The sequence below is a fragment of the Herpailurus yagouaroundi genome, unplaced genomic scaffold (assembly GCF_014898765.1).
Source record: "Herpailurus yagouaroundi ecotype Mexico unplaced genomic scaffold, PumYag 163, whole genome shotgun sequence".
Classification (NCBI taxonomy): domain Eukaryota; kingdom Metazoa; phylum Chordata; class Mammalia; order Carnivora; family Felidae; genus Herpailurus; species Herpailurus yagouaroundi.
In genome coordinates this window covers 35,558,565-35,584,476 of record NW_024412404.1, presented here as the reverse complement: position 1 = coordinate 35,584,476, position 25,912 = coordinate 35,558,565, and the positions used below count along the sequence as shown (strand labels likewise).

Sequence of the window (25,912 nt, the reverse complement as noted above, 5' to 3'; positions counted from 1 at the left end):
GTGACCTGAGGCAAAATCCGATCCTTAACGGACTGAGTGAACTACCCAGCCGCACCTAAAGTAAGTAATGTTTAATAAATGAGGAAATGAATAAGGAGGCCCAGCAATGTTCTGGAGAAGGGGTAGACAACTGACCCCGCGTCAAGTGCTGTGCAGCCCCTATCCGCCCCCCCCCCCCCGCCCCTACACCTTTGTCTATACAAAACGTACCCTGTGACGAAAACACAGCAAGTAGGAAAGAGGAAGACGCTGAACTCTAATTTTAAGGGTAGATCCTCATTCGCCTTTGGAATAGTTCCAATTATCAGGGATTAACTACTACTTTTTAAATGCAATACTTCACCAGTGCCCTTGCTGAACAAGAATTGGGCTGGGACCCTTGGGTAAACCCCCAACGACTAGGAGGCAAGTCATTTTATCACAGTGACAACATTTTCGCATTTAAACAGCAAAAGAGAGTGGGTTCTGTAAATACAGGTATGTGCGAGTTGATCCAACCTATTTAAGGTGCGCGTGGGAGATGAGGTCAACTCTGACAAACACTCCTTACGGGTACCTACCAGCAGCTACCTGAGTCAGGCTCCTTTCCCGCCTCCCTGGGAAGCCCCGTGGGCCCCCCCGCCCCTTCCCCCGTTCCCTAAAGGACGTGGACGTGCACCGGAGATGTGGAGCCCCGCCTCCCGGCGTCTGCCGAGGCCTTGGGGCGGGGCGGGGCGCGCCACGTGGAGCGCAGACCGTATTCTCTAAGGCGCCTACGCGATTGCCGCGGCGTAGCTCCGGCTTGGCCCTTCGCCCCACGTCAGCAGCGGAGGCCCAGCGGCCTGCGTTTACTCCACCGCCGCTGACGTAACGTCATCTTGCGGGACGTGGACGGAAGCAAAAGGGGAGTAAGCCGGCGCCAGAATCGGCCCGGCGTGCAGTGCCGGCCGTGCGGCGGGGTCGGATGCTAGTTGTGAGGTAGGCACTCGGCGGCGGGGATGGCGGCGGGGATGGCGCGATGCCGGCGCCTCCGCGGGGGCTGATGCGGCGCCTGGCCCGCTGCGGGGAAAGGGGTGCGCGCCGGCCCGCGGGGGCTGCGAGGGCTCCTGCCGGGCGGGAGGCCGACCCGGCGAGTGGGTGTGGGTGTGGGCGCGCGCCGACCGATGGCGGCTGGCTGAGCAGCCCGGGGCGCGCTGGCCGCCGGGGCGCTCCCAGGTGGCCGGGCGGGGAGGCCTTAGGGTCTTAGGAGCTTGGGACACCCGACCTCCGCGGCCGCCCTTGAGTACAGCCACACGGAGGAGCTGAGGGCTCCTTCAGTGGAGGCCCGAAGGCTCGGGGGACACCTCTCGCTCCGCGAGTCCGGAGCCAGCTTCCAGTGCACCTGCCTCGCTGCTGGTGATGTGCCCTGGTTTGTAATTGGCCACACGCCGACTGTCGGCGGCCTCCGTGTGCGGTCCCCCGCGGCCCGCCTGGGCTTTCGTCACCCCCTCCCTTTCAAAACCAGGCCCCCAGCAGCGGGGGAGTTCGCTCACGACCGCCCTTTGCAGTGTGGCACACCAGGGCGCGCCAGACTCCCCGCCCCCTTCCCTCCCCCGCCCCCCGCATCATTCGCCCCTGCTCTCTTAGGGGGCGAGATGTATCACCGGGTCTTTGTCTTGAAGTGGTGAGCCTTACACCAAGCCCGTGTTCCTGGGTGAAGTTTGTTGGGACTAAAGTTCAGTTCTCTAAGTCAGTAAGATAAGGGCATTCTGTTTAAAACGAGTAAAAGAGGTACTTGAGAAATGTCCTGAGTCAAAACATGGAAACTTTTTCCAATGGATGACATGGAGTCTAGACACACAGACACAACGTACCCTTTGCTCCCTGGAATCAGCTGTCTGCTTGTTGAGCGCATCCATTGCAGTCAGAGGCCGTGTGTTACAGGGGAGAGGCCAGGAAGGCTTGGTTTTAGGTCAGCGCTGAACCTAGTAAGTTAGTGACCTTGAACATTCAGAGCTCTCAGTTACTCTTAGATAAGAGAGAGGTAAATAGTCCGTATAATTACTGATTATGTCTGTCAGAATATTTATTGAATTCTTGTGCCGGTGACACATCCTGAAGGAAATAAAGAGGAAGTGGTAGGCCATCCTTAGTGCCTAAAAGAAGGAGCACAGCTGACATTTGTTGAGCATATGCTGCTCCCACGCATTCCACGTATTGTCTCATTTAATTCTCGCAGTAATCCCACGAGGTCCTTACTGTTACCGTTCCTGATTTACAAAGAGGAAACTGAGGCTTAGAAATCTAGGTGAGTAACCTTCCAAAAGGCACACAGCTAGCAAGTGCAGAGCTGGAACCCAAATCTGTCCGACTCCAAAATCTATGTTCCCTGTACAGTTTACCATGCTGTCAGTGGGAACTTTATGATCCTGTTGGGAAAAGCAACAGTAATACATGAAGCAGTTACAAGCCGATCTGTAGAATTATATCCAACCTCAGATGCTAGGGTTGCCGAGGAAGTTTTCATGAAGGAGATGGAACTAGAATTTTAGTGTCACAGTTTGATTATTTTACTGGTTTGATGTTCCTCTTAGAGAATTTGTATGTAAATAATTGTTTAGCAACAATTCCTGAAGGGATTTATATAAGCAGCACACAGGACTGTGGGCTTTTGTCATGCTCAGTGTTATGCAAATAATTTTCTCTTGGGATCTTCCAGACTGTCACAAACTGAAGTCAACAAAGACAGCACTTAGCACTTTCTGATGCCTATTGGATGACCTGTCTTTTACAATAGATGTATCCTGCCAATCTCTTCTCTCCCCTTTCTGTGACTTTGGGCAGTATAAATTGTAGAGCAACACATGCCACTCCTTGTTTCACTTTACTATGGGGCTGACTGCTGGTCTTTTGAGACACATTCAAGAGGGTTGGAAAAAATCCATCCAATCTATACAGCAAAAGTTAAAAAGAAGCCTGCAAGCAAAGAGAGTGCAGTATCTTTCTTATCTTTTGAAAACAGCAATTCTCTTTAGCATGAGAGCTGCAATAATGAGTGACTTATTCTCTGAGTATATGTAGGAGGGAGCCCCTAACCATAATCCATAACTACCATATCCCCAGCTCAAGTTTTTTTCTAGCCATGTGCTCATCCTCCACAAGATGTGCCCGTAGTCTTTTGAAATGCCAGTCATTCACAGGCATGGCACCCCCTTCCAGGGATGCAAGAGTGTGCTTTAGATTTCTGTGGGCAGGAGGGAGAAAGATGGCAGTAGCCTCTGGCCTTTCCAGCCTCTTCTTGTGCCAGCTAGGGTCAAGCAGACATTTGAAATATGTGGTTTACAGAGTTCTTTTGGGAGGTGATAGCAGGAAGGTAAAGAAGTCCACTGATTGGATGTTAGATCTCTTTTTTGTTTAAGACTCCCTAGTCGTGTAGGAATTGTAGTGAAGATTAAGTATCCATACAGCAACATTGTACCTTTTTGTCACTCCGAACATTTATAATCCTTAGTTTTCATTTGCTTACATAAAAACTAAGGTCCTAGGAAAGGAAGGATAGAGTTGGGACCTGGGAAGGAGCCATTTGTTGTCTCTTTTCTACATACAGAGCAGGTGGGAGGGTCCCTGATACAGAGGAGTTGGAGGAGAAGAGTCTAGTTCTTGCTCTGAGAGTATGAGGAAGTGGAAGAAAATAAAATTAATTGTGTCTTATTTTTGTTTTCATGTTTTTTAAAACTGCTTTCGACAGATACTTTGATCAGTGACCACATCGCATCATGTTGAGTCAAGTCTACCGCTCTGGGTTCCAGGCCTTCCGCCAGCGTCTCCTGCCCGGGGTCCAGTCCACAGCCCTCTCCAGATCTCGTATGTACCATAGAAAACTTAGACATATATGGGAAGTTTGGAAGTGTGTTTCGAGCAAAGTTTTAAAGGAGAAAAAAAAAAATAACTTGGCAGAATTGGGCAAAGACAGTAAGCAAGGAAGCAGCCTACTGGTGAAAGTGTTTGTACTTATCAATAAAGTGAAACTTTTGGAGGTGATAGCTCTATGGCATTAATTGTGGTGATCGTTTCACCGGTATATACTTATCTACAGAATCATTAAGTTATACACATTAATTTTATGTAGTTTTTTCCGCCTGATTAAGTAATTAAAAGTTTTTCAAGTAAGGTGTTACCTGTAGTTGTTCTCCCAAAAATTTCTACAGGCTATTTTTGTTCATTACTATTTTTTTTTTTGTAACTAAGTTTTGAATTTTCAGACCATTATAGATTCATGTGCTGTTGTAAGAACTAATACAGAGAGATCCTGATGCCCTTTACATGTTTTTCCAATATCTCAACCCAGATATTGGCATTGATATAGTCAATATAAGAATGTTTCCACCACAACATCCTTCACATTTCTCTTTATAGCTATGCCCCTCCTCCCCATCCCTAACCTCTGGCAATCACTAATTATTCTCCATTTCTATAATTTGTCATTTCAAAAAATGTTATGTAAGTGAAGTCATACAGTATGTGATCTTTGGAGATGGATTTTTTTACTCCGCATAATTCTCTGGAGAGCCATCCACGTTGGTTCTTTTTTATTACTTAATAGTATTTAATGATATGAGCATACCACAGTTAGTGTAACTGTTCATCCATTGAAGGGCATCTGGTTGTTTTCAGTTTTGACTGTTATGAATAAGGCTGCTGTGAGCATTTGTGTACAGGATTTTGTGTGGACAGAGTTTGCATTTCTCTGAGATAAATGCCCAAGAGTTCAATTGCTGGGTCATATGGTAGTTGCATGTTTAGTTTTATAAGAAGCTACCAAACACTTTTTGCAGAATGGCTGTACCAGTCTACATTCACCCCAGCAGCGTATGAGCAGTGCCCTTTCTCTTCATCTTCCCCAACATTTGATGTTGTCATTCTTTGATTTTAGCCATCATGATAGGTGTGAAAGGATACCTTCAGTGTGGTTTTAACTTGCTTTTCCCTAATGGCTAATGATGTTGAACATCTCTTGTGCTAGTTGGCTGTCTTTATATCCTCTCTAGTGAAATGTTTCTTTCTCATTTTTAAATAGATTGTTTTTTTATTGTTGAGATTTTGGAGTCCTTTACCGTCTAGATACTAGTCCTTGACAGATCCTTGGTTTGAAGGATTTTCTCCCAGTTTACACATAGCTTGTTGTTTCAGTCCTTCAACAGGATCTTTCACAAAGGAAAGGTCTTTTTGTTTTGATGACGTCCCATTTATCAGTATTTTCTTTCACTGATTGTGTGTCTGGGGTCAAGTCTAAGCTTTGTGTAGCCCTGGATCCTGAAGATTTTCTCCTGTGTTTTTTCTAGAAGTTCTATAGCTTTACATTTTACATTTAGGAGTGTGATCCATTTTGAGTTAATTTTTGTAGAAGGTGTAAGGTTTAGGTCAGCGTTCATGGTTTTGCCTGTGGACATCTAGTGATTCCAGCAGCGTTTGTTGGAAAGCTATTTGTCATGTTTTGCTGGGCTGTTTTCCCTGATATCAAGTAAATCTTATCAGTAATCTGTCTCTAGATCTTATTGTAAGAGGTCATACTTATCAACTAATCAAACTTATCACTATCCAGAGGAAAAAACCCTCTATTTCCCGTTCACATAAAGAAGAATATAAGGGGGGCGCCTGGGTGGCGCAGTCGGTTAAGCGTCCGACTTCAGCCAGGTCACGATCTCGCGGTCCGTGAGTTCGAGCCCCGCGTCAGGCTCTGGGCTGATGGCTCAGAGCCTGGAGCCTGTTTCCGATTCTGAGTCTCCCTCTCTCTCTGACCCTCTCCCGTTCATGCTCTGTCTCTCTCTGTCCCAAAAATAAATAAACGTTGAAAAAAAAAAAGAAAAAAAGAAGAATATAAGGGATAAAGGATCAGGGTCTAGAGCCAGGTTCCCTGAGTTTTAAAACTAGCTGTGCTAGTTACTTTCTAAGTAACTTAGTTACATAAAACAACTGTAGATTTAGGTCACAATTTTGTGTTGGGCCTGGCTCAGCTGCAGGGTGGTTCTGTGTCTGTGTCAGAACTCACTGGCTCAGGTCTGATTGTTGAGGTTTGGGTGGCCTCTGCTGGGGTGATGAATCATCTCTGTTCCATGTGGCCTCTCATCCTCCAGCAGGCTAAATACGGCTTCTTCATATGATGCTTTCAGGGTTCCCAAGTAGAACATGCAGGGAAGCCACAAGACCTCTTGAGGCCTAAGTTCAGAATTTATGCAGTGTTACTTCTGCTACACTGTAGTAGTCAACACAAGTCATAGTGCTGGCCTAGAGTCAGAGGATGGGAAAACAGAATCCATCTGTTGATGGGAGAAGCTTTAAGGTATTGTGGCCATTTTTGCAGTCTGGTAATGTTAACAAGTTACTCAGCTTCTCTGGGCCTTAGTTTCCTTACTTATAAAATGAGTGATAATACTAACAACTAACTCGTAATAATACTTAACTCATGAGAATTCAGTGTGATGCTGATAACAATAGCTGACACCTTTTTTTTTTTATAATACCAGCTAATATTTATGGAGTCTTTATTTTGTGCCAGTTTTTGTTCATGCATCAAGTTGTTTTATCCCCTACAACAGGTAAGGTAATGGCAAATAAGCACAAGGGCTGAGATTCCAATCCAGTCAGTCTAGCTCCAGAACCTATACTCGTCCTTTTATATATCCTCTGCCTCTGTAAAAGGTGTGTGAATACCTAACACAATTCTCTGTATATACTAAATATTCAGTATTTTTATAGTTTTTACTATTGCTTATTCTCATTGGTCTCATTCACAGAAAGAGGCACTTTCTGATCTTTTCCCTAGATTTTTCAATTTTGTGTCCAGATTTTTCTGGATTCTGGAGCCCGGTGTTCACTGACATGATAAGCAGAAGAGCAGAAAAGAAATAAGAAAAGCAAAGTTAGAAAGTATGTACATGTAAACACAGAAGGAAATGGAAGGCCAGGAAGGGAGATAGAAATCCTATCAGGGTCCCGTCTTGTTCAGGCCTGGAACACAGGCTCATTGATTGCTGAGCATCAGTGCATAATGCTGAAAGGGTAGCTTACTTCTCTTCCCTTGGTGTATGGTGTGTGGCACTTTTGAGGAATATGGACAACTTTCTTCTCACCCCACTCCAGACACATGTACACACACACACACACACACACACACACACACACACTCAGTATCCCCTCATTCTTCACATAAAGAATATATCCCTCATTCTAACCAGTAGGAGATGGCTTTTCTGAGGAACCTAGGGCCCTAAAGGTTCCTTAGAAGATGGGAAGAGATTACCCATCCAGGGTAATCTTAGATTTTTTTCTAACTAATCAAGGCCTTCGTGGTCCTCAGTATGGACCCTAAAAAGTGTGATACTCTAGAACATAAAAAATGCCCCCAGGAAAGGTAGGGTCAATCTGGCAGGGTACAAGCATTGCTGAACAGGAAACCCAAAAAGCCCTGGATCCCACAGAACTGTCCCTGGTGCTAGAATCCACTGGATGTGACTGAGCTTGTCTGGATGTGCTTGAAACCTTATTCATAGTTGTTTCCTCTTGTTGAACCTTGTCAGCTCTGATCGGCTGTGACCCACTTGGCTGCAGCCAGAATGACCCTTGACCGCCTGGCACCAAGGTGTGCTGGTATCTCTGCTAATAAAGATTGTGGGTCAGGAACCTTTTTCATGCTAACCTGGTCTGCTAGATTGTGATTGGTTTCTGCCATTTGATCACCTGGACTGACAAGCTTGTCACTACCTGTGTCCCTAAGGTACCCTCTTACGCTGCCCCACCCATGCTTAGCACTCTCCAGGACCCGATAAGCTCTTCAGGGACAGGAAAGAAAAATGGCTATCGGTCCTGGTCCTGATAGCTATCAAAGGGTTGCATGATACTTGGGTGTAGCCCAGAGCTTTGTACATAGTCGCTAATGATCCCGGATCCACACCGAAGAGGAGTAAGTCTCTCCCTCTACCACCCCCTGTCTATAAGTCATTGAGGCCAGAATTATTATGTGTACAGCTTTTAAGCTTAAACCTAGATGTATATGTTGCTTGTGATAATATCCCTGGAAACTGAGCCACAGTACCTGTATTGGTGAACTCAGTGAAAAAAGGGAACTCTGCACAGAACTTAGCCCCAACACAAACCAGCCCTGCAGTCCCTGGGACTCCCACAGCAGGAAGAGACAACTCACCTGTGAGTCCAGTAAAGTGCCGAGTCCCAGTTCTATCCCAGAGGATGGACCTAGTGAGCAGCTTTGTGCCAGGAACTAGACTGCAAGCTGTTGTGAAAAAAGACCATATTGGGGCGCCTGGGTGGCTCAGTCGGTTAAGCGTCCGACTTTGGCTCAGGTCACGAACTCGCGGTCCGTGAGTTCGAGCCCCACGTCGGACTCTGTGCTGACTGCTCAGCCTGGAGCCTGTTTCAGATTCTGTGTCTCCCTCCCTCTCTGACCCTCCCCCGTTCATGCTCTGTCTCTCTCTGTCTCAAAAATAAACAAACGTTAAAAAAAAGTTCTTTAAAAAAAAAAAAAAAGACCATATCATCTTGTATCTCCACAAAGCTGAAGCATAATCACTTTTAAAAATGGTAATTTAAGAGACACAAAAAAGGACTCTTTACTGCTTCATTAAAAATGTTCATTCTAGGGGCGCCTGGGTGGCGCAGTCGGTTAAGCGTCCGACTTCAGCCAGGTCACGATCTCGCGCTCCGTGAGTTCGAGCCCCATCTCAGGCTCGCGTCAGGCTCTGGGCTGATGGCTCAGAGCCTGGAGCCTGTTTCCGATTCTGTGTCTCCCTCTCTCGCTGCCCCTCCCCCGTTCATGCTCTGTCTCTCTCTGTCCCAAAAATAAATAAAAAACGTTGAAAAAAAAATTAAAAAAAAAAAATGTTCATTCTAAGATTTGTGTGTGAAGGAAGCAGAGGGGAGGAGAACACACATGATCTTCTGGTCCACGAGAATAAGATTCTGCGCACTGTACCCACCATTGTTACAGCATAGAGAAAATGATAGAAGTCACATTATAGTTAGAGAAGTTAGTGGTCAGGAGTTAGAGGTAGTGGGTCTAGAGATATCTGGGAAATCTGTCAATGTAAAGGAGGGCGATAATGGTTGATTCGAGTGGAGTAAGTTACTTTGCAATAGTACCATTTTAGAATGGTCCAAAAAGTGGCTTGGAATGATTACTATAGTAATCCGTTCAAATTTTTATGAATTGCTTGTAATGACAGAGACCTCTTTGAGGAGGAAGTGCATAAAGTTTAGTCCTGTTGAGGACCTCTATTACTCATCTTGACTTCCTTCTTGTAATCAAGGAGTCCCACCAAGAGAATGTCCATTTGCTGTGAGTAAGACCACCCATCAGCAAGGCTTCATTTGCCTTTCTGCCTGTGCACTCATTCTTCTGTATCAGTTACAGTTAGGTCAGGTGTGCATAATAGAAAATCCAAAATTAAAATGGCTCAAACAGGATAGAAGTCTGTTTCTCACTCTTTTTTTTTTAAAGGTTTTTTTTAAGTGTATTTATTTATTTTGGGGGGCAGGGTGCAGAAACAGGAGAGCGAGAATCCCAAGTAGGCTCTGCACTGCCAGCACGGAGCCCAATGTGGACCTCAGACTCATGAACCATGAGATCATGACCTGAGCTGAAGTCAAGAGCCAGATGCTTAACCAACTGACCCACCCAGGCACCCCTAAAGATTTTTATTTTTTATTTATTTTTTTTTTTATTAAAAAAAAATTTTTTTTTTCAACGTTTATTTATTTTTGGGACAGAGAGAGACAGAGCATGAACGGGGGAGGGGCAGAGAGAGAGGGAGACACAGAATTGGAAACAGGCTCCAGGCTCTGAGCCATCAGCCCAGAGCCTGACGCGGGGCTCGAACTCACGGACCGCGAGATCGTGACCTGGCTGAAGTCGGACGCTTAACCAATTGCGCCACCCAGGCGCCCCAAGATTTTTATTTTTAAGTAATGTCTACACCCAACGTGGGGCTCAAACTTAGAACCTCGAGATCAAGAGTCATATGCTCTACCAACTGTGCCAGCCAGGCATCCCTCTCTCTTTTGAAAAGAACCTGAGGTTCTCTAAGAAGGGAGGCAGTCCAGGGCTTTCAGAATAGCTCTGTGAAATCATTAGGCATCCACACTCCTCCTTTTTAGTTACTCCAAAGTTCTTGATGTTTTCCTTACAGTCTAAAATTATGTTGGAGCTCCAGCCTCACACCCGTGTTCTAAGCAGCTGGATGGATGAAGGGAAGAAGGAAGCACTTCTCTTTTGAAGGAAATTTCTAGAAATCCCCATAACATTTTCATATGTATCTCATTAACCAGAACTTAGTCACATGGCAATGTCTAGCTGTACAAGAAAGTTTGGGAAACATAGTTTTTTGACTGGTGGCGGTGCTCTGCTCAAAGTCTCTTAATTTGTGAGAGAAAGGGCTAATGGGTAATTATTAAGCAGCCAGGAGGAGGAGTTACATCTGTGAGAAGTGGGGAAGGGATTCAGTGCTTGCCATTCAGCTCTTACTGCTTTACTTTTTTGACTTTATGCAATATATGTGAGTGTGTGTGTGTATGTTTGTGTGTATGTGTGTGTGCAATATTTGCTTCCTTAGAAATCCTGTGTAGTGTTGCAAGAAGAAAGAATCAGGAAAGGATTGCTTAGAAGTGGATATCCAAAGGGATTGAAAGTGTCTGACTCCAACACTCCTTGTCCTTTAGAAAGCTGTCAGGTTTTTTAATCATTGTTATAGACACCTAAAATCAGGCTACCATGTCGGAGAGAAAATTTATAGGTGGATTGGTTATGATTTTTTACCACTCATACCAATTACTTTTTTTTTTAAATTTGTTTATTCTTTAATTTACATCCAAGTAATTAGCATATAGTGCAGCAATGATTTCAGGAGTAGATTCCTTGATGCCCCTTACCCATTTAACCCGTCCCCCCTTCCACAACCCCTCCAGTAACCCTCTTTGTTCTCCATATTTAAGAGTCTCTTATGTTTTGTCCCCCTCCCTGTTTTTGTATTATTTTTGTTTCCCTTCCCTGTTTCATATCTTAAAGTCCTCATATGAGTGAAGCCATATGATATTTGTCTTTCTCTGACTAATTTTGCTTAGCATAATACCCTCTAGTTCCAGCCATGCAGTTATAAATGGCAAGATTTCATTCTTTTTGATTGCCAAGTAATACTCCACTTCTTGATAGTGCTGCTCTAAACATTGGGGTGCATGTGCCCCTTTCAAACAGCATACCTGTATCCCTTGGATAAATACCTAGTAGTGCAATTGCTGGGTTGTAGTGTTCTGTTTTCAATTTTTTGAGAAACCTCCACACTCTTTTCCAGAGTGGTAGCACTAGTTTGCATTCCCACCAACAATGCAAGAGGGTTCCCCTTTCTCCACATCCTCACCAACATCTGTTGTTTTCTGAGTTGTTCATTTTAGCCATTCTGACAGGTGTGAGTTGGTATCTCATTGTGGTTTTGCTTTGTATTTCCCTGATGATGAGTGATGTTGAGCATTTTTCATGTGTCGGTTGGCCATCTGGATGTCTTCTTTGGAGAAGTGTCTATTCATGTCTTTTGCCGATTTCTTCACTGGATTATTTGTTTTTTTGGGTATTGACTTTGATAAGTTCTTTATAGATTTTGGATACTAACCCTTTATCTGATGTGTCATCTGTAAATATCTTCTCCCATTCTGTCGGTTGCCGTTTAGTTTTACTGATTGTTTCCTTTGCTGTGCAGAAGCTTTTTATTTTAATGAGGTCCCAATAGTTCATTTTTCCTTTTGTTTCCCTTGCCTCCAGAGACATGTTGAGTAACAAGTTGCTGCGGCCAAGGTCAAAGAGGTTTTTGCCTGCTTTCCCCTCGAGGATTTTGATGACTTCCTGTCTTAGGTTTAGGTCTTCCATCACATTTTGTCCGTGGTGTAAGAAAGTGGTCCAGGTTCATTCTTCTGCCTGTCGCTGTCCAGTTTTCCCAGCACCACTTGCTGAAGTGACTGTCTTTATTCCACTGGATATTCTTTCCTGCGTTGTCAAAGATTAGTTGGCCAGACGTTTGTGGGTCCATTTCTGGGTTCTCTATTCTGTTCCATTGATCTGAGTGTCTGTTTTTGTGCCAGTACCAATTACTTTGTTCTTTAATGTCTTTGCTAGTCAGGCTCACTCTCTTTTTTATAATGGTGTGATTTCTTTAAAAGCACGCTTTTTTTTTCCCTGATGATGAAAGCAATGTGTTTTGTTGCTTAAATTTGAAAGACATAGATAAGAATTAGGAAGAAAATTAAAATCACCTGTAATTCAATAAAAAATAAAAACATTAACGTTTTGATTTATTTTCATCTTTTTTCCATGCATTTAGACACGTAGGGGGAACTAACGTATCATGAGCGTTTTCCTATGTTATTAAAAATTCTTACAAAGTTCATTAATCCTTCTGACTTTTTTTGGTGTTTACTCCACTTGTGATTTTTCCTATTATGTATAACACTGATGAACAGGCTTGTGATTAATCTGTCTCCATCTCCAGTTGGTCTCTTAGAATAAATTAAAAAAAATTTTTTTTAATGTTTTATTCTTGAGAGAGAGAGAGAGAGAGAGAGCATGAGCGAAGGAGGGGCAGAGAGAGAGCGGGATGCAGAATCCGAAGTAGGCTCCGGTCTCTGAGCTGTCAGCACAGAGCCCGACACAGGGCTCGATCTCGCAAGTGGTGAGATCATGACCTGAGCCAAAGTCGGACGCTCAACTAAGCCACCCAGGCACCCCAGAATAAATTTTTGAACTTACAATTACTGCATCAAAAGATGTGAACATTTTTAAGACTTTTGATACATTTTGCCAGCATGTCTTCAGGAAAGATTGTTTTGTTTAAACTCTTCACAGTGTTTGAGTGTATCTGGGACCTGTACTGGGTGTAAACTCCACACAATACTGGAATAAGAACATGCTGGATATACTGCCTTTTGATATACTGATTTTACTCCATCAAGAATGATAAAGCTATTTTTTTGGCTAGACTGATTAATATTGTATATTTATCTTTTTAATGAGAAGTTATACATTTCTCTTTTTGCTCGCATTTGACTTTGGGAGCTACAGACCGTGTCCAGCCTTCAGCCATCAGACATGTTCGTTCTTGGAGCAACATCCCCTTTATCACTGTCCCCCTCAGTCGTACACATGGCAAGTCTTTTGCCCACCGCAGTGAGCTGAAGCATGCCAAGAGAATCGTGGTGAAACTTGGAAGTGCCGTAGTAACCCGGGGGGATGAGTGTGGCCTTGCACTGGGGCGCCTGGCATCTATTGTTGAGCAGGTAATTGCCAAGATGGAAAATTCTCGTGAACAAAAATAATAATGGAGTTTTTAAGCTCTCAGTTCAGTTTTGTTTGTTTGTCTTTTTCAACCCTGACTTTATTCCCAACCCACCCTAACCATCAGTTCAGGTTTATCAGCTTGTAAAAGTACTCTGAGTGTAATAGATTTAACACAATCTGAAAACTCCCTTTGCCAGTGAAGATACCAGTGGACCCAACATCCCAGGGCAAGCAAAGGGGGATGTCAAGGAGTAAAGTTGATTTCATGCATTTCATGGCCTCAGGCTTCTTAGTGATAAGGAGCTGTACATGTCAGTAATTCTTAATTCTGCCTGCACATTAAAATTGTCTAAGGGGCCTGGCTTCACGCTCAGTCTCTGGGGTTGGGCTCAAGCACCTGGATTTTCAAAGTTCCCTGGGTGCTAACATGTAGTCAGGGTTGAGTATCCAGATGGAAGTTGAGCTTTTTTTTGTTCCTGTTTTGCTAAGCTTTTTTTTTTGTTCCTGTTTTGCTAAGCCTTTTATTTTTTAATTAGGCCAATAATATTGAAATAAATATGAGCTATCATTGCAAAGATTTTCCAAGTTCAGATATTTGAAAAGACTTATCAAACTCCACAGAGATACCCACATAAGACTTTCATTTAAAGGCAAAGGATATAAGGCAGCAAGAGAGAGAGAGTACAAGCAAGCATCAGGTGTCCAAGAGACATCTGTGCACAAGCCCCCCAAGGTATTTATTTGCACAGTCTGTCTCACATCGAATCACAAAGAGATCTTTATACAGGGAATCTTACTTAACCTTTGGAAGGGCTCCAAGCAGAAGTTTCCATTGGGGATTTTATGTCCCACTGACTATGCCAATAAGCCAGGCTGACTGTAGACTATCAGTAAAGAAACTGACCTTAGGGGTCGACATGGGACTTTTAGACTTTAAACATCACATTGCAGATCCACTACCTATCTTTGCCAAGAGCAGGTATCAGTAAACTTTTCTATAGGAAACTTTTTCTACAGAAGGCCAGATAGTAAACATTTTAGGCTTTGTAGGCCAGATGGTCTCTGTCTCAAATACATGTCTCTACCATTGTAGCACAAAAGCAACCATAGACAGTATGTAAATGAATGGACATAGCTGTGTTCTAGTAAAAAGTTTATTTACAAAACCAGGTGCAGGTGAGATTTGACTTGCTGCGTATAGTTTGCCAGCTCCTGACCGAGAGTCAAAAACCAGACATCCAGGCATTACGGAGATAAAACTAGAACTTTTTCATTCTATCTGTAACTCAACTGTGTCCTCCATGACCCTATTTTTAGTTTTTAAAAAACAATTTCTCTGATGAGTTGGTGACTGCTAACTAAAACTTGATGGAATTTTCTTTTCAATATTTTTTTTTTAATTTTTTTTTCAATGTTTTATTTATTTTTGGGACAGAGAGAGACAGAGCATGAACGGGGGAGGGGCAGAGAGAGAGGGAGACACAGAATCAGAAACAGGCTCCAGGCTCTGAGCCATCAGCCCAGAGCCTGACGCGGGGCTCGAACTCACGGACCGCGAGATCGTGACCTGGCTGAAGTCGGACGCTTAACCGACTGCGCCACCCAGGCGCCCCTTCAATATTTTTTGTATTAAGCAGTTTTATCAAGTCAGCCTCTCAGATTTAGTCCATCAGATCAATTCAGTTGAACAGATATGTATAAAAAGGCTACATTGTGAGAGACTTCACAGACATGTAACTGTTATCTCTGCCCTTGGGGAGCCAGAATCAGGACTTCCAAAGCACTTAGGTGATTGTTCAAGGCAGTAAGTAATCAAGCAAGTGGGCCCAAACCTTTATTGATGTTCGTATCTTGCAATCTTTGGCCAGCCAGTGGAGGCCACTTTGTTGGCTCCTGAGTCTGTCTATCATGGTCAGATGCCTTGGATAAGACAGTTGACTCTGCATATTAGTAGTGCCCTGATCTAGAAAGCCCTTCCATGAGGTCTGTGGGTATCTGGCGACCTAAGCAAATCATTACTGGAGTCTTCCCACTGTTTTCATCAAGTTTCTCCTCTGCACAATATCTTCAGTTTGCTTTGGAGACCACCACAATTCCTCTACATGGCTTCTTGCCTAATGAAATGATCCACTTCATTTCCCATTCTCCCTGGTGAGACCACCACCACTTTCAGGCTTACTTCCTCTCTGGCCCACCAACATGACGTACTCATTCCTGTCCTTGTCCCCCACCTGGAATTCACTCATAGAGCCTCCCCTTCCTTAGAATCACACAACTCCATAGGCACCACTCACACTGTGCACTTAGCAGCAGGGAACATTTCCCCTCTGTTGGTGCAAATCCTACCACTCATGAAGGCTCAGGCTTAGTACCAATTCTCCTAGGAGGCCTCAAGAATAACTACACTCTCGTTTGAACTTCCCATCTCTGGTCCCCTCAGTCATTTGACAAGCTAAAAAAATTGGGTCAATGTGAACACTGATCAGATCTTTTATATATATGTGTTTCCTTAATGTTTATTTATTTTTGAGAAACAGGGATAGAGAGGCAGAGGGGAGGGACAGAGAGAGAGGGAGATAGAATCCCAAGCAGGCTCCATGCTGTCAGCACAGAGCCCAATGTGGGGCTCAAACTTACAAACTGTGAGATCATGACCTGAGCTAAAACCAAGAGTTGGACGTTTAACCGACTGAGCCACCCAGGCACCCCTGGATCTTTTATTTTATTTTTTTTATTTTTATTTTTTTCAACGTTTATTTATTTTTTGGGACAGAGAGAGACAGAATATGAATGGGGGAGGGGCAGAGAGAGAGGGAGACACAGAATCAGAAACAGGCTCCAGGCTCTGAGCCATCAGCCCAGAGCCTGACACGGGGCTCGAACTCACGGACCGTGAGATCGTGACCTGGCTGAAGTCGGACGCTTAACCGACTGCGCCACCCAGGCGCCCCCACCCCTGGATCTTTTATATTAAAGAGTTAATTGAAATGTTTTAGGTGACAGTGGTTTTTTTTGGGGGGGGGGAGGCTATGCATATATATTCCCTGTCTTTTAGCAATTACAGTACTGCTGAAATATTTATAGATGAAATAATATATCTAGGGCCTGGGATTTCTTTGTATTAAAATAATGGGGAGGCTACCTGTAAAGGCAGTACCAGAGAGTGGGAAATTGCCCTGAGAAATAGTTGTTGAAGCTAGGTGATGGGTACATGGGGATTTATAAAACTGTTTTTACCACTATGGTTAAGTATGAAATTTTCTACTATAAAAAGTTATTTTTTATAATCATGGTTTTATCACAGGTGTTTGTGAGTTTCTGAGCCAGCTTATAGGGCTCAAACATCAGGAAGAATGGACATGTTAGGAATATGGACTCTGTTTGCAGCTTGAATCTTTGATTCTTTCAATGTAGATCTGTCCAAAGTAGGGAACAAAGTGACCACAGCTAGTTCTAGGTAGACAAAACAGGACAAGGTCAGCATCTGTCCCTGCTTTAGCCCAAGGGGACTCATAGGGATCAACATACGACAGAAAGAGCCTCAATCTCCCAGGTTATACCTTAGAACCTAAGAAGCCATTTGCTAAGTTTACACTGCAATTCTTAGACTTCTTTTTCTGGAACAACTAGGCCTTCTGCATTATAGATTCCAACAGATACCATCAAGTTCTGTGGATGTCAAATCTGCCTGCACACCAGAGTCTCCTTATTAAAAATTTCTGATCTCTGCTTCCTCCTCATCAGATTTGAGGCAGCATGTAGGAATCTGTATTTTTACCAAACAACCTGGGTGATTCTTCCACAGCCAGCCCAGCTGGTCCATAAGCCAGCATCTGGGATCCACCCAATTGTCTGTCTACCCTACCTGAGTCTCTTGTGCCGGTAAGGTAGACTCTACCTCTCTGAAGAGAGGAAGGAGATGATAACAGTGATTTGTGGTGCCTTTTCCTTCGTTGATGTCAGGTGTCAGTGCTACAGAATCAAGGCCGAGAGATGATGCTGGTGACCAGTGGAGCCGTGGCCTTTGGCAAGCAACGCTTGCGCCATGAGATCCTTCTGTCTCAGAGCGTGCGGCAGGCCCTGCACTCAGGGCAGAACCAGTTGAAAGAGATGGTGAGTGGTGCTTCCCCACACCCTGTAACAGGGGTCCGCAGGCCTCCTTCCCTCACTCCCAGTCACACCATATCTATTTGTGTGTTACAGGCAATTCCAGTCTTAGAAGCACGAGCCTGTGCAGCCGCCGGACAGAGTGGGCTGATGGCCTTGTATGAGGCCATGTTTACCCAGTACAGCATCTGTGCCGCCCAGGTGAGAGACTCACCTTTTTAGAGAGGTGTGGGGCCCGTGAGAGTGATTGCCGTGGAGCAAGAGGGTGATGAGTGGGGGGCTCTAGAGCCAGACTGCCAAGATACAGTCTTAACTCCATCACTTGTTAGTTGGGAAACCTGGAGAAAGTCTTTTGGTCTAACTTTTTTGTGCTTCAGTCTCCTCATATGAAAAAAAGAAGATAATATCAGTGCCTACTTGAGAGGGTTTTTGGAAAAAGCTAATGAGAAAATCACATGGAAAGCATTTAATGTAGTGTCATTCTCAGTAATTATTAGTACTTGTTATGGTACTAATAATTCTTTTTTTTAATGTTTTTTATTCATTTTTGAGAGAGAGTGAGCAGGGGAAGGGCAGAGAGAGAAGGAGACAGAATCAGTCGGAAGCAGGCTCCAGGCTCCGAGCTGTCAGCACAGAGCCCATCATGGGACTCAAACTCCCTAACCACAAGATCATGACCTGAACCGAAGTCAGATGCCTAACCGACTGAGCTACCCAGGCGCCCCTATACTGATAATTCTTCTAGCTATTACTCTAAGTGCTTATACTTTTCCTGAAGACAGAAAAGTTAGATGTCTTTATTTCATGGGCTTCTTTGACTTCAGGTGGCTTGCCTCTCTTTGCACCTGGTTGCCTTCTACAATAAATTTCTAATAAGCACTGAAGGAAAGAAAGATGCTTTTGGTGGGTTTTCATTCATTCAGCAAATATTTGTTGAGCACTTACAGTGTACCAAGAAGTATGCTAGGCATTGGGGATACTGTGGTGAACAAATCAACCATGGTTCCAGTCCTTATGGAACTTCTACATTTTTAGTGGTTGCTCCAAATGTTCTAGAGCCTTCTTTCCACATTGTACTTCTTCAGTTGTATTTTAATCATCGATACAACTACATACTAGAAACATGTAAATGTTACAAAGCAGCTAATAGTCACTTCACAAAACAACTGAAAAAATTGAACTCCCCAAGTTATTATCTTCAGACACCTTTGCTGCCTCTGATCCCACATTTACACAGATGTTATTTGACATAGGTGATGTTATATGTATATATCCTCTCAGGTTTTGCTCTTTCATTTCCTGCTGCTCTTCTCTTTCTCCATAATCTTCACAGTGTTATCCACAGTGATGTTGTGGTATTGTGCCAGGATGTCCTTGAGTGAAGTGAGCTGAAACAGAAAGTCATGGACTTGTCCACCTGTTGCCTATAGCTGAGGACCCCACTGTCCTGGATTTTTTTTTCCCTGTTAGTATGAATACAATAGAAATCTTCATTTCTGTCACCCATTAGTGTCAGCTCTCTTTTCCACAATCCAATGACAGTTTCAGTCTTTAATGTTTTTTATAAGTGCCTGGGGCCAGATGAGGAAACTTAGGTCTAGGATCTGTGCTTTTGTTTTTTCCCATGTATGATGGTTTTTCAGGTTTTTTGGTTTGTTGTAGTGAAAGTAGCTTTAAAAGTCACTGCATGTCAGCCATGGCTTCCATTAACATTGATGTGGAAGAGTTCTGTCCCCTCCATTCCAGCAGGCATCCATCCATGGGCCCTTCTCTGTCACATGTTTGCCTTCCCTGGGGATCTTACTGCAAGAAATCTTTGCCCTTTGTACTTTCTCCTATGGTTTCTTGTTGTCTTTAGTAATCCTGTTGTAAAGACCATTATCAGTGGCTTTTGGAAATCTCCACTACGTTGTTTGTCACGGTAAAGACTTAAGTACAGCAGCTTATTTTTTCTTCATAGAAATGAAATTAATGTGCATCTTAACAGACTGCCCTTCTCCACAGACATACTTTTCTCTCTTTAGGGCTCTTCTATCCCTTTTTTGTTAAACTGTTTGAGCAACAAGTATTTTCACTGGACTTTTATACCTCCTATTTGCCTCTCCTACACACATTTACTTTATCATTTGACCTTTCACCTGCATGGCTAGAATCTATATGTTCTGTTTGACCCAGTCCTGTTTTTCCTGCAGGACTGGACTTTCCTGAAAAGGAGTTCATGATCTATTCTTACAAAAGATGTGCCCCATTCCACTTTCCCCAAACCGTCAACAGTTTTATTCTCTAGCTCAGCAGCTCATGAAGGGCCTGACATTTCTAAAGTACTGAACAAGTTTTGAGTGAGTGAATTACTTCCTTTAGTCATGTTACCATTTTATCTTCCTCACCTACATTTTATATGTCATTAAGGCTGCTGTTATCTTCTCAGTTCCCATAGCCAGACCCTAGCTCAGGGCTTAACCATTCCCACTGTTACTGTTTGGGTACCTTACCTCTTGACAGTCTGCCTGCAGCCTTTCCTTCTTCAACCTGCCCTACATTGCAAGAACCCTTCTTCCTTAAACATTTGAAGGATTTCATTGAAATATTGATTTATGAGTTTCAGGGCTTACTGCCATTAGTTTCTTGCTGTTGTTCTCAGTTACCTTCTCTCCTGCTAACTATTGCCTAATACTCTGAGGTAAGCAAGGAAGCAGAGCTGTCTGCCCACCTCCATACCCAGCTCGCCACTGTACCTTTGAGCACCTTATGCTCATCCCCTGTGCTGAACTAAGTTACATCCAGCTCTTCTTTCAGTTTGTGACTGAAGACTCACCTCTATAAATCTCTCCGACCAATCCCACATGCTCAAACACAGTCTGTGTTAACGGCACCAGTGGTCAGTTGCCGAGCAACAGTGGCCACACAGGCCTATTCCATTTTGTCTCATACACTTCTCCGAACAGAGCAAACCATTCTTTGACTCACTCACCAAATATTTCAGTGCCTTCTGTGGCCAGCCCCTGAATCAGATGCTAGATACAGAGATATTTTAGCAATTAATCACTTCCCCCAAAGTGTATCTCTCTAGAATTCATACATTAATTATAATGTTTATTTATTTATTTTGAGAGAGAGTATGCACATGTGCAAGCAGGGGAGAGGCAGAGAGGGCTAGCAAGAGAATCCCAAGCGGGCTCCACGCTGTCAGCACAAAGTCCGATGTGGGAGTCAAACTCACAAACCATGATGACATCATGACCTGAGCTGAAATCAAGAGTCAGATGCTTAACTGAGCTTCCCAGGTGCCCCATAAAGTTCACAGGTTAATTTTTTTAAATTTGTTTTTAATGTTTATTCATTTTTGATAGACAGAGAGAGACAGAGTACAAGCAGGAGTGGGGCAGAGAGGGAGAGGGAGACATAGAATCCAAAGCAGGCTCCAGGCTCTGAGCTGTCAGCACAGAGCCCCATGTGGGGTTCGAACTCACAAACCATGAGATCATGACCTGAGCTGAAGTCAGATGCTTAGCCGACTTGAGCCACCCAGGTGCCCCTTATAGGTTAATTTTCTTAATCCTGTAAATGGAAAAGATTTAGTAGCTCTCTGAGAATTGAAGTACTTTTACAAGAAGTCTTGAGCATCCTTTAATATCCCAAGTGATTAATTTTTCCCATCTCTAAAAGAATTGGATGAGCATCCAAAGATGTGTGCTCCATTCCGATGTGTATGGGATCCAGAAATCTAGAGTTTAACTCCTCTCCTGTTAGCATTTTTTGTATGTCACTGCTAGGAAGTTCGTAATTTTCCTCCTTCCTGCATTTCTGGATGCATTTAATTACTTTCAGATTTTGGTGACCAACTTGGATTTCCATGATGAGCAGAAGCGCCGGAACCTTAATGGGACACTTCATGAGCTCCTCCGAATGAACATCGTTCCCATTGTCAACACAAATGATGCTGTCGTGCCCCCAGCTGAGCCCAATAGTGATCTCCAGGGGGTAAATGTGGGTAAAATATTCCTAAGGGTTGAGCATGCTGGAGACTAACGCCACACTATGCTGCATGTACTAACACTGGAAGTTTGGCATAAACAAGATGGAAGGATTGGGAGAGAAGCTGGCCTCATGGAGCGGGGGCTACATCAGCTCTTCTGAAGTCAGGGGGTCTCATTCAACAGGGTGAGGTGCAGTAGTGATTTCGGATGGTGCTATGAGCGTGGCTTGTGTGTGCCAGGTGCATGTTTGGAAGTGGGGTGGCCAGGAGGCGCAGTGTTTTGCAGACAGAGGGGGCCTACAAGAGCTGTCATCTGTGCATTCTATCATTAACTTTGCCTGCCAGAACCTAGCAGAGCGCTTCTGTGAATGTCTTTTTGAACTGCGTAGTTCACTCACTTAATGACTTTTTACCTGCATTCCAGGTTATTAGTGTTAAAGATAATGATAGCCTGGCTGCCCGTCTGGCTGTGGAAATGAAAACTGACCTCTTGATTGTTCTTTCAGATGTAGAAGGTACAAAGTAATGCCTTTTCCTTTTATCCAACTTTTGTTTTAAATACTAAATGCGTGAGCACATGAATTCCCATCTTTGTTTGAGTCCTTCTGATTTTTTAAAAATATAGACCCTTATTTTCTGAGCCATATGGTCTGACAGAGGATTTTTATGGCTCAAAGAAGGTGGGGAAGTCTGGGAGATGCAGTTTGAATGCTGAAATGTTGTCATTTCCAGGCACTTTTGTTTTTTTAGAACAGCTTTATACAGGTATAATTCACATACCATAGTAAACCAATAGTTCACCTATTTAAGACTTAGTTCATTGATTTTTAGTGTATTCATACAGTGGCTCAACCCTAACAATAGGTTTAGAACATTTTTATCACCACATTGTATCACCCCATACCCATCAGTGATCACTCCTCACTTCCCCCCAAATTCTCCAGCCCTAGGCAGCCTCTCATCTACTTTCTGTCTCTGTGGATTTGCCTATCCTGGATGTTTTACATTAGTGGAATCGTCAGTATGTGATCCTTGGTGACTGGTTTTCTTCACTTAGCATAATGTTTTCATGGTTCGTCGATGTTACAGCATCTGTCAGTATTCCTTTTCTTTTTCTTCTCAAAGAATACTCCATTGTGTATGTGCACCATGTTGTATTTACCCATTCATCGGTTGATAGACATTATGCTGCTGTGAACATTCATGTACACATTTTTGTGTGAACATGTTTTTTGTTTACCTAGGAGCAGAATTGATCATTTGGTAATTCTGTATGTGTTTAGCCTTTTGAAGAAGTGCCAGACTGGTTTCCAAAGCAGCTGCATCATTTTACATTCCTGCCAGCTCCATATGAGGGCTCTAGTCTCTCCACATCCTTGCCAACACTTACCCTTATAATCTGCCTTTTCATTATAGCCATCCTAGCGGGTGTGAAATGCTATTTCATTGTGGTTTTGATCACTTTCAGTTTGTAACATAAATCATGAGACACATTAAATGGGAGCCACTGCAGAATTCCAAGCTCTGGGGCCACCGTGGTCTCATGTGTTAATCTGTTTTTCTCTGCTGTCCCCTTCCTCAAAGAAGGGTCCCTCTTGGCTCCAATTTGACTCTCCATTCACTGTTCTCACTTTCCTAAGCTATGTCCATTTTACATTTTGACCCATAAGGAATATGGTAGCTGTGTCTAAAATAGGCCAAGTCTACAGGATCCCAAAAGTCCACCATTACATTCCCAGGAGATCAGGAAAACCTATTTAGTTTCCAACCCATACCCAAGGCAGGTTTCTTTGGCAGGACTTGTTTTCCAGTTTACACTCCAGTGGTGCAAGATTAAGGGCAGGGGCCTGCCTAGCGGAAGCAGAGGCAGATATAGATGGGTTGATCTGTCTTCTGCCCATGTGGGAAGTTCGATATATCATACTTGGATGTCAGTATTTTTACCTATAAGAAATCTTGGTACCATGTTTATCCACTGTAAATTTGAAATCTCAGGACAGGAACAGCTAGGTTGGGGTAAGAGTGAGCCACTCTGGAGATGAAGGCTTTTCAGTTAATCAACACATTTAAAAAAAAAAATTTTTTTTTAACGTTTATTCATTTTTTGATAGAGACAGAGCATGAGTGGGGGAGGGGCAGAGAGAGAGGGAGACACAGAATCCGAAGCAAGCTCCAGGCTCTGAACTGACAGCACAGAGCCCAATGCAGGGCTTGAACCCACGGACCATGAGATCATGACCTGAGCTGAAGTCGGACGCCCAACTGACTGAGCCATCCAGGCGCCCCTCAACAGATTTATATTGAATTTCTACTGTGCTTAAATACTGTGTTAGGTGCTTTATAAATGTCAATTTATTGAATCCTTATAGCAATCCTGCAAAGCAGGTAGCTTAGCTTACTCAGATGAAGAAATTAAAAATTACATTCACACCAGTTAAATGGTGTATCCAGATTCACATAGTACCAGAGGCTGGTTTCACAACTAAATCTGTTCAGTTTAAAAATCTACACTCTTCCTCTCTTCTATACTGCTTTGCAAGGTAAAAGACATGAGTTTGAGAGATTAATACATAAAGCCCAATTTCAACTAGAGTCTAGTAAACTTTTTTTTTTTAAGTAGTCTCTGCACTGAACAAGGGCTCGAACTCATGACCCTGAGATCAAGAGTCACGTGCTCTTCCGACTGAGCCAGCCAGGTGCCCCTCTAGTAAACATTTTTAATGTAGCCTTGAACACCAAAATTGGTCATCAGTGTTGATAGCATATGTCAGTACTTTCTTGTTATTGCCAAACAATATTCCACCATGTAGATACACCACATTTTATTTACCCACTCATCAGTTGATAGACATGTGAGCATTTATAACTAATGCTGCTATCCACATTTGTGTGCAAATGTACATGAATGTACAAAAAACAGGCTTGTGCTATTAACTCTTAATTAGTTATCCATTGAATGTTGATTTTTAGCACAATAATAGAATTTTGAATATGCTCTTGGTGGCTTTAAGAAGCTGCTATAAGGGAAAAAGAGGAGTAGGCAGACTATTAGAACTCTAGGCACTCCTCAGCATCTCTGGAGAAACTTTGTCTTAGGATTGTATAACCTTGCCCATGTTATTTTTGTATGAAACCAAAATAGCGTCAGAATCCAAGCCTGTGATCTCATATCGTAGTGCCTTCTGAGAAAACTCCATCCCTGAGTCCAGGAGCCGTGGAGTGCTGGGTTGCAATGGACAGAGGTTGGAGAGGTAGTTTTTCTCTCCCTGTAATTGCTGCCCATGGTTAGCACTGCTGCATTTATACCGGACCCTGATTCCCTCACTCCTCTGACTCCCCTTTTCCTGGAGGGGATGCATATAGCAGTATTGCATTAGAGATTTAGAATATGAAGCAGAAAGGGCTGTATTTTCACATGGGAAAAGTAGTAACTTAAACCAAAAACATCCCTGCCCACATGTCCTTGAGCCAGTCCCCAACCCCAGGCAGTTCCTCCCTGTACTTAGGCCTTGATGTGACTCCATTTTCACAGGCCCTTCATTTTTCTTTCCAAGGCTCCAACTGGCTATGTTTACAAGTGAAATGGTGAAGATTTTTAATCTTGGATTGTATGCATGTAACATTTCACGTAACTCATATTTTATATTATTCTACTCAACTATAAAAGGGACATAGGCTTTATGGTGATAAGTCCAGACTAAATGCCAAGAGTTGTATGCTCTTCTGCTGCCTCAGCATAACCTTCACAATGACTTCCCCATAACACAGGGATTATAATTAGTGACTGTTTCAAAGGATGCTGTGAGAGTTCATGAAAACCTGTCTCGCATTTCATCCCACTTGGAAATAGTCACATTATAGTATATGGCTACTACACTGTTTCTGCAGTAGCCACTCATCTTTTTCAGTTACTTCCTTAATTCAGCATCTTAAGTAGCAGTGGCAGAGGTGAGGACAGCTTCCCAGTAGACAGTGGAGTGGGCAGGGCTGATAAGTGTTGCACCAAGGATATGGACATGCTGTGATGCTGGCAAACAGAATATAAAAGTATGTATGGAAAGTCCTGTTGCTGCTTTTCAGCATGGGTAGACTATACAGATCACTTGTTCTTTTTTCTGGTTAGAGCTGGTAGAACACAGACTTCATCTGGATCAGTCACGTACAGAGTGGTTGGCAAGTGCCCAGGGGTATGTCTGTCTTGGGGGGCATGCCTTCCATTAAAGCAATACTGCCAACTCCTGTCTACTTTTTAGGTCTCTTTGACAGCCCCCCAGGGTCAGATGACGCAAAGCTCATTGATATATTTTATCCCGGAGATCAGCAGTCTGTGACCTTTGGAACCAAGTCAAGAGTAGGCATGGGTGGCATGGAAGCCAAGGTAAGGGTCTGATGCTGTTACTGCCTATAACAGCTAAAAAAACCAAACAATATTTTACCCTTTTTGCTTTTTTTTTTAAGTTTTATTTATTTAAGTAATCTCTACACCCAACATGGGGCTAGAACCCACGACCCTCAGATCAAAAGCTGCACACTTCTCCGAC

General features: G+C 43.4%; 1 protein-coding gene across 5 annotated transcripts in view; it reads left to right on the top strand.

Annotated features, from left to right (window-relative positions):
* Positions 1-785: 785 nt before the first annotated feature.
* ALDH18A1 (aldehyde dehydrogenase 18 family member A1) overlaps positions 786-25,912 on the top strand; it is a 42,996-nt gene continuing 17,869 nt past the window's right edge. Inside the window, exons 1-8 of one of the 5 annotated variants that reach the window (XM_040485982.1) lie at positions 786-957; positions 3,707-3,822; positions 13,064-13,287; positions 17,252-17,401; positions 17,492-17,596; positions 21,224-21,376; positions 21,796-21,886; positions 25,625-25,749. In XM_040485982.1, the coding sequence (XP_040341916.1) occupies positions 3,735-3,822; positions 13,064-13,287; positions 17,252-17,401; positions 17,492-17,596; positions 21,224-21,376; positions 21,796-21,886; positions 25,625-25,749 (936 nt within the window). In that variant the 5' untranslated portion in view covers positions 786-957; positions 3,707-3,734. Of the gene's footprint in view, positions 958-3,706; positions 3,823-13,063; positions 13,288-17,251; positions 17,402-17,491; positions 17,597-21,223; positions 21,383-21,795; positions 21,887-25,624; positions 25,750-25,912 lie in introns of all 5 variants that reach the window. The other 4 variants (XM_040485981.1, XM_040485979.1, XM_040485984.1 and 1 more) reach the window with 4 other exon arrangements.